At 32.3% G+C, this 7665-nt stretch overlaps 1 protein-coding gene across 1 annotated transcript; it reads right to left on the bottom strand.

Annotated features, from left to right (window-relative positions):
• On the bottom strand, nt 1-7332 carry LOC11431643 (homeobox-leucine zipper protein ANTHOCYANINLESS 2). Its single transcript, XM_003623778.4, has 9 exons — nt 7036-7332; nt 6703-6935; nt 6492-6609; nt 5582-6244; nt 4912-5013; nt 4536-4751; nt 2607-2781; nt 2076-2443; nt 1-1002 (listed from the first exon to the last, which is right to left on the bottom strand). Exons 1-9 carry the CDS (start codon nt 7123-7125, stop codon nt 631-633), a joined length of 2337 nt encoding a protein of 778 aa, XP_003623826.1. The 5' UTR covers nt 7126-7332; the 3' UTR covers nt 1-630.
• Between the last annotated feature and the right edge of the window lie 333 nt (nt 7333-7665).

Consider the following 7665-nt stretch of genomic DNA (forward strand, 5'->3'; position numbering starts at 1 on the left):
TGACAAACAAAATAAATTCACAGTCTCATCACATTCAACAAACTAGATTCAATTCATACAAACTAGTAATACAAACTAGAGAAACAAATTTGTTCTTGCATTCCTTCAAAAAACTTTGTTCTTGCCTGTTTTCTGCTAGTATAATGGGTCAACCCGAGTCAATACCCGAACCACCACCCTTTCCTTTGTGTTAAAGATCCGAACCCAACCAAGTCTTGGATACTCACCACCATTCAAGGAGTTTTTTAACGCGTGGTTCGTTCTTGACTCCACACCCCTCGAGTCCTTCCCACACGCCACTTATAATCTCTCAAATTAAATATTATACTAAATAAAATATCAGTAATAACACTACTCATCACTCTTATAGTTATTGAGGTGAAACTTAAGTAAGATATATAACAATTTGAAATAGATTTCACAAACTAAATTTCACCTCATAACTACGAAATTAAATTCCCTACAATCAACATTTTCTTGCAGTCGTGATAAAGGTGGTTGTCTGATCTTGATCTAACAATCACGATCAGGTGATTGAAGATATTTGAGTTGCGACATATCATATAAAAAAGTTACAAAATACGAACAACTCAAAGCAGAGTCACATGAGAGTTGATGTGTCATGTGACATTAACTCTCACATTGAAGTGCTACTTTTATCTTTTGAATAGTACATGAAATGAGATTGTTAACCGTTTCAACTGATTCCACCGTGAGCTTTGCCGTCGGAAGGCTATTCACAAGTATCTGAAATGCTACCGTCAAAAGTGATCCACTCACTCTCGGCTGTGATGCGTCTTCGTGATTACCGCTCCCATTGCTATGTCCATCTGGTAACACGGCAAAACCCGACGGAAGAAGCGCAACATAAGCTGAATCGCCACCGTTCATTACTACATGCATTGCAGGAATATCCACCGGAGCGTACACAACAAGCGACCCCGATGCGTCTGTGCTTGTTTCTTGTAAAATCAACATGCTACTTTGACTTGAATTAATAGCCTGCAACAAGAGAAAAAAAAACGAAAAATTATTTGGTTTTAAGAGTTTTGTTGGTTTGTAACTAAAATTAATTCAAATTTAAATTTAGTTTGAAATAATTAATTGAATGATAAAATAAATATCCAACAAAATTTCATGATATAAGAATGTTTTTTGAAATTAATATTTATATTTTACTAGTATGTGTTGTCTTTTTCGTTAAGTTTTAGGGTTGGAGAGGTAGTCAATAAGTCAAACCTTGGTACCACTTTTTTTGTTTTCTTTTTCTAAACTTCAAAATTTAGCTTAAAAGAATGAGGTCAGAACATAGAAGTTAGAAAAATAGAAAGTTGACAAAAGTTTCAGATTTTGACTTTTTGGAAAAATTTGCTGAAACAAACGCTGCCCTATTTCTGTTACAAATTGTCTTGATAGATGCTTCCAAATATTTTCAACCCTGTCCTTCTCAATTTCACCTTTTCATCCAATGACTACACGACAAAACAAGATTCACGTTTCTTCTTCTCTTGAAAACGTTATCGTCATACAACAATCAAATCAATAATAGTAAAATGTACACCATTCATTTCTAAATTTCAACCTCTAAAAAAAACTTATAAATTTCAACTTTTTTTTGGTACAAAATTTCAACTTTCTATTTTATGTCTATCACTTGGATACAAATAACCTTAATGCAATGAAAAATAAAACAAATATGGCTTAAGTGAAAGTTTGATCATAAATAAGTACTTCAAATTGAATCATATTTCATTTCACTTTATATGGTAGTGTCGGCAATAATATGGTTATATAAAATATTTACATAAAATTTATAGAATAGAAATTATATTTTATACATCTTTTAAGTTTTTTGTCTCTAAATATTTCTTGTTAATACAATTTTTTTAAATAATATATGGTAATTAAATTCTAAATAAAATTGGTCTTTTTTTTTTAATCTTCTAATCATGTCTACCATTTTTTAAAACACATAATTATGGTATTAATGTGAAAAATAAAGACAAAAAAATCTAATTTCAAACTCGAAATATGATTAAAAAAAGTGGCAAATAAGATGGAAGAGATATTCATACACTAGCTCGTAGGAGGGAGACACAGTTGCCATGGTCATGTCCTTTGGCAATGTGAGCCATCTCTTGCATTGGACCACCGTTGGAGAGTATGTCCCATTCACTTCTAAGCTTCTCGTTGCGGAGGAAATCAAATACTTTTTGTGGTGAAGCGGGTAGCCAAACTGAGGTTGCTGCACTAAGCACAATCCCTGGTGGCTCACCCGGATCATCCACACTTTTCCTTGTCATTACCCTAACGTCCTCGCCCACGTTCCCTGCATTCAATTTGTTCCATTTGTGCACCGTCGATGCACACACTCCGGCACAAAAATTGTTTGTCATTCGGTGCGCTAGCTTTAGCATGCTACGCCTTCCTCCCGCACTTATTGCTACATGTTCATAGGAACATAACAACTTGGGTTATTGTGGACAAATGCATTTTTTAAATGCGTGTGTATATATGGTGTTTGAATCCTCTATACAACTGCAACATCATAATGCAGTTGTATGTTGAGGATCCTAGTCGATAAGTGTGGATGGATGGATATATACCTGAGTGTTCTCTAGAGGGGAGTGATGATGACATTAAAATTGCTAGACATTCGCATTGGCGTTGTAGGGTTGCAACCCAACGTTGTGCGCCAAAACCCATGCCTAAGCTTAGCAAGGGTCTATAGAGCTGGTGAACTTGGCTTTCTTCATATTCTGCATGCTCCACCCATGTCACCTGCATCATATGCTCATGTAAATCAACCACTTTACTAGTTATACCATTACCATGCTCATTTTCCAACCATATTCATGAAATTCCAACTTTGAAAAGTTTATTGTAAACATAATTTTTTTTATCTGCAACACAACATAGTAGTTAGCTATTAGATCTAAATGTAAGAATCTTACAATCAAAATCAATGATTCTACAACCGTTAAGAAGATCCAAGTCCGTTATATAAGAAAGGAGAACTAAATAATTGAGTTATTAAATTTTTATGAAATTAGTAGATATGTTTGAAATCACAGTGTGTTTGACAAAATTACGGTAACATTGTCATTTTATTAAAGCTCCAATATATATAACTTGGCAAAATCATGATTATTCGCGGTAATTTTATCGTTGTCACGATGTATTTAAGCTGTCATCATTCACACATGTTGAACAGGAATGAAGCTGTTGATTGATTATGATCATGATTCATGGACCATGATGTACAAGTATGAACAGAAAATCTTGGAGAAAGCCTGGCAAGTTGACTCAACGACAGACCAAGGTATCTATCTTATGGAGATCGAGCAAGTACATACATAAAATAATGGTACTGCTATATAAAGTCATCATCCGGGATTTTAGAGAAGCTACGTGCAATATAAAATTAGGTTCATCGAGATTTGCTATATTTTTTGCAGTGTGGTGGCAAAAGGACAAAATATTCAGTCTATTATCTTGACTCAAAGGGTCCACATTGAATATAATATATAACTGACCTATATGTTTTTATAGGGTTCAAAAACCAGGTCACACACAATTTCATGAATTAAAATAATATTCTTATAGGGAACAACCTGCATGAAAGATTGGAATAGAAACATCATATGAATTTTTTTATAGAATGTGGTAAAGTTAAAAAAACAACAAATTAATTACTTAAAATGGTTTGTAATTAATGTGTTCATGCAGCTACCAAAATTTAAGTGATGGAGACTTCCATGAATAAATTAATGGATTCACCTAGATTTCACTACATTAATGTGTGTTTATCACTCAAATAATAATATACTTGATCAAAATTTAACATGGGAACCATCACTGACAGAGTGGTTCTACAGTGAATACTCACTAAACAAGCTGAAAATTACTTTGAACCATGAGCTTTCTAAGTTGCTTGGGAAAGCAAAAGCTCCATGATTCCTTAGCTTTGTGTTTTTCTCCTCTAACTTTAAAATATTGCTCAATTCAGTTACCATGTTTCAATTACTTGTACACAAACTTGAAATAAATAAAAAAATGTGATGAAAAAAAAAAAGTGAAATGATATTTGTACAACCACTTTGTGACAACTTTTTTACAACTTTCTCTCTCTTCCTTTTTCTCTCTCCATTGTTTTTAACCAATGAAAAGAGAGAAAAAAAAGAATTTGTCACCAAAAGTTGTATGAAATGGTTGTTCAAATATCACACAGTTGAGATAGTAGTACGGTTTACTATAGGTGTCCTTTACGTATAGATTACAAAAATAATCAGGATACAACTTTTGACATATTGTAAACCCTTTTTAACTTTTTTACTTTAACGATGCTGCATGCAAGTTCAATACTAAATTCGAACCCAGAACCCTAGCTAAACTAAAGGAGACCCGTATTATCTCATCTAATCATCTAAGTGCTCTTGCTTATTTTGGTTTTAATTTGTATCTATTTGCATCTCATCATGTAAAATATATGTGAAGATATTTTAAAAAATATATATATATATATTTTTTTTTACCTTAGAGTAACCATTTGGCATATCTTGAACCACACAACCAGAAGGAAGCCTCCTACAGGTAAGAAAAGTGGGTGCACCAGCTGAAGTTTCTCTGATGGTATCTATGGACACATCAACCACTGCCCATACCCCTTCTGCATGTTGCTTGCAAAACCTTAGAAAACTCACCTCACGAACAGGAACCAATGGAGAAAGCACTTGAAGTTCAGCTTGCATCTGTTAAAACAAAAATATATATAGAGGTATTTTTAAAAGAGATGAAAATAAATGGTGACTAAAATTAAACATTATAGTATTAATTTTGTCAAAATAAAAAATCATTATAGTATTAATTGAAGGTAACAATTTATGTTTATGTACTATATAATTTATATACCAGTTGTAGAGCACCATTTCTGGTTCCATTTATTCCACTAGATATCACTTCAGTTGTGGAGCTTCTTGCAATCACACAAGGGAACATCTCTGACCATCGATTCTGTTATACAACAGAAACAAAATCAGTTTCAAGTACAACAATTTAATATATATAAATAAATCACCACTGAAAAAATTATTTATGCAACATAAATTTATTAAGACAAAATATAAAATTAGTCTATAATAATTTTATCATCAAACAAATAAAATTGCTTTCTAGTTTCAAAAATATTCTATAGTAGTAAACTAGTAGTAAAAAATAGCTTGATTATGTAACCTACATGATATAGTTCAATTTAAAAAAATTCAATATAAGGAGGACAAATCTCAAAAACATGGCGACTAGGCTAAGAATATGCCGCCCTAGCAATCGTATGAGCAGCCATGTTTGCTTGACGCCTGACAAACTTCACCTCAAAGTTGGAAAATAGGAGTAGTCATTAGTGTCACCGGTATTAATAATAATTTTCATTTCTTCAATTTTTTCTTAATAAATTCTACTATAGTACTAAATATATTCATCCATGTAAAATGAAAAATAAATAAATCATCCTAAGCCAAGAATAATTGAAAGGCTAAGAAGAGAAGTTGGAGAAAATTGAATGAAGTAGTTGAAAAAGGCTTACTGAATCCATTAAAGTTTCAACAAGAGCCAAGCTGTTTATGATAACAACACCACTTTCTCTAGAAGCCTCAGAAACAAAACCATTTGGTTTCAAACCAATACAAGGAGTACTAATAATCCTTGTATATTCCTCATGATTAAAAATTTCTTTTCCACTTTCAACACTTCTAATCCAAAGAGGTTCATTTGTTTGTGCCATCTTCACCAACTCATCCATTGCAGCCAAAGCAAGTTCAAGGAACATAGACCTCTCCATTGATCTATCAAAACCATTACTATTAGTATTTGTTACCATACTTGTTCCTCTTGTAATTGAAGGTGGTGACATTGACACCATACCAAAATCTTGACCTAAAGGCATTGTTGAAGGCAAAGTATTGTTCAAACCAACAAAACCAATTTCTAAACTCGAGTTTGGTAACGACGTAATTGGACGGCCTAAAAACTTGCCGGCGAGTGTACAAACTCGGTCTAATTCATCTTTTAGTCTTGCATTCTCAATTCTTAGATGTTGTTCTTCAAGTGAAATTTCACTAATAATTGCTGGTCCTCCACAATTTGAACACATGGGATTCCTCATTGCTTCTCTTATTGACATGTTCTCAGCTCTTAGTTTATCATTTGCTTGCCTAAGTAGCGAATTCTCGTGACGTTCCAATTGAGTCTGATATAATCAACAAAAAATAAAATTAGCGACAAAATTAGAAAAAGTTGAAATAACGACAGAAATTAGAGACAGAAAAAATAAAATTAGAGACGGGTTTAATTTACCATTTTTCGTTTCTAAATTTTTGTTGCTATTTCAACTTTTTTTCTTTCTAGGAGCAATATCAAAATAATGAACCCCAAAAGAAAAAGATACACTATTCCATGTGAATACAAAGACTTTTGGAAAGTGTTTTTTTGGTTACCTTCATTTGTGTTCTTCTATTTTGGAACCAAAACTTGACTTGTCTTGTTTCCAAACAAAGCCTTTTGCTAAGTTCAAGTCTTTGTTTTTCATCAGGATGAGGACACTCTTTAAACATCCTACAAAATATAAAAGACAAAAACCCAACAATTATTTTTTATAAACTTCATAAAAAAGATGATTTTTTTTATGAAGGAAATTATGATACATACGATTCAAGTTCTTGAATTTGTTGAGGAGTATGTCGGTGATAACGCTTTTTTCTTGGCGGATTGTCGGCAGCATCAAAATCATCACCAGAAATACCATCCATGTTATCACTACCAGATCTGCAGCTTTCATGTTCTTCTTCTTCTCTATTCCTTCTCAAACCATTATTTGTTTGATGAAAATTCTCAGCCATTAATCTCTTCATATCACCACCTTGTGCTTCTAAATTTGTTTGCTGTAATATTCAATATTTCCCAAACAAGAACATAAAAAATAGTTTGAAGTAAAAAATATAAAATCATATTAGTATGAAAAGAAAATATATAATCTCTTACAAGTGCTAAAGATAGACCAGATGAGTTGAACATGGATTTAACCAAAGTAGGAGTTGATAAACGAGGTTGTGAGATTGCACTAGAAGGCATTATTCTACTTATTGTCACCAAAACTCATCAAAGTAATTTTTTTTTGCTTTCTTGTATTTTGTTAATCAAGCACCACAAAAGGTTCTTCATACATAAGTAGGGTGTTATTGTTACTAGTGATTCAGCTTCGTGAGTGTTTTTATTTTTTTGTATTGATTCTTCTTATCCTAGAATTTTCAAACTAAAGGGTTTCTTAAGAAATGAATTGGATTGTTTAGAACCAGCCTTATATACTTGGGTGTACGATAAAAAACAAACCTTTTTGAAGACAAGAGAGAAAAAGATAAGATAAATAAAAAAAAAATTACTATGATTTATGTGAGAAGAAAATAAGGAAAATAATTACGAAATGTTCGAGTAATTAAGAAACTTAATGGTAAAAAACTCTTAATTATGAAATGTTCGAGTAATTATAAAACCCTTAATTACTATGGTAACTAATAAAATTACGGGAAATGATACATTTAGCGACAAATTTCATCCTGAGAGATTATCACAACGTGCGAATTCTATGGGTAGTGGGGCCCTTTAATTTTGATA

The sequence above is a fragment of the Medicago truncatula genome, chromosome 7 (genome assembly GCF_003473485.1).
Source record: "Medicago truncatula cultivar Jemalong A17 chromosome 7, MtrunA17r5.0-ANR, whole genome shotgun sequence".
Lineage (NCBI taxonomy): Eukaryota > Viridiplantae > Streptophyta > Magnoliopsida > Fabales > Fabaceae > Medicago > Medicago truncatula.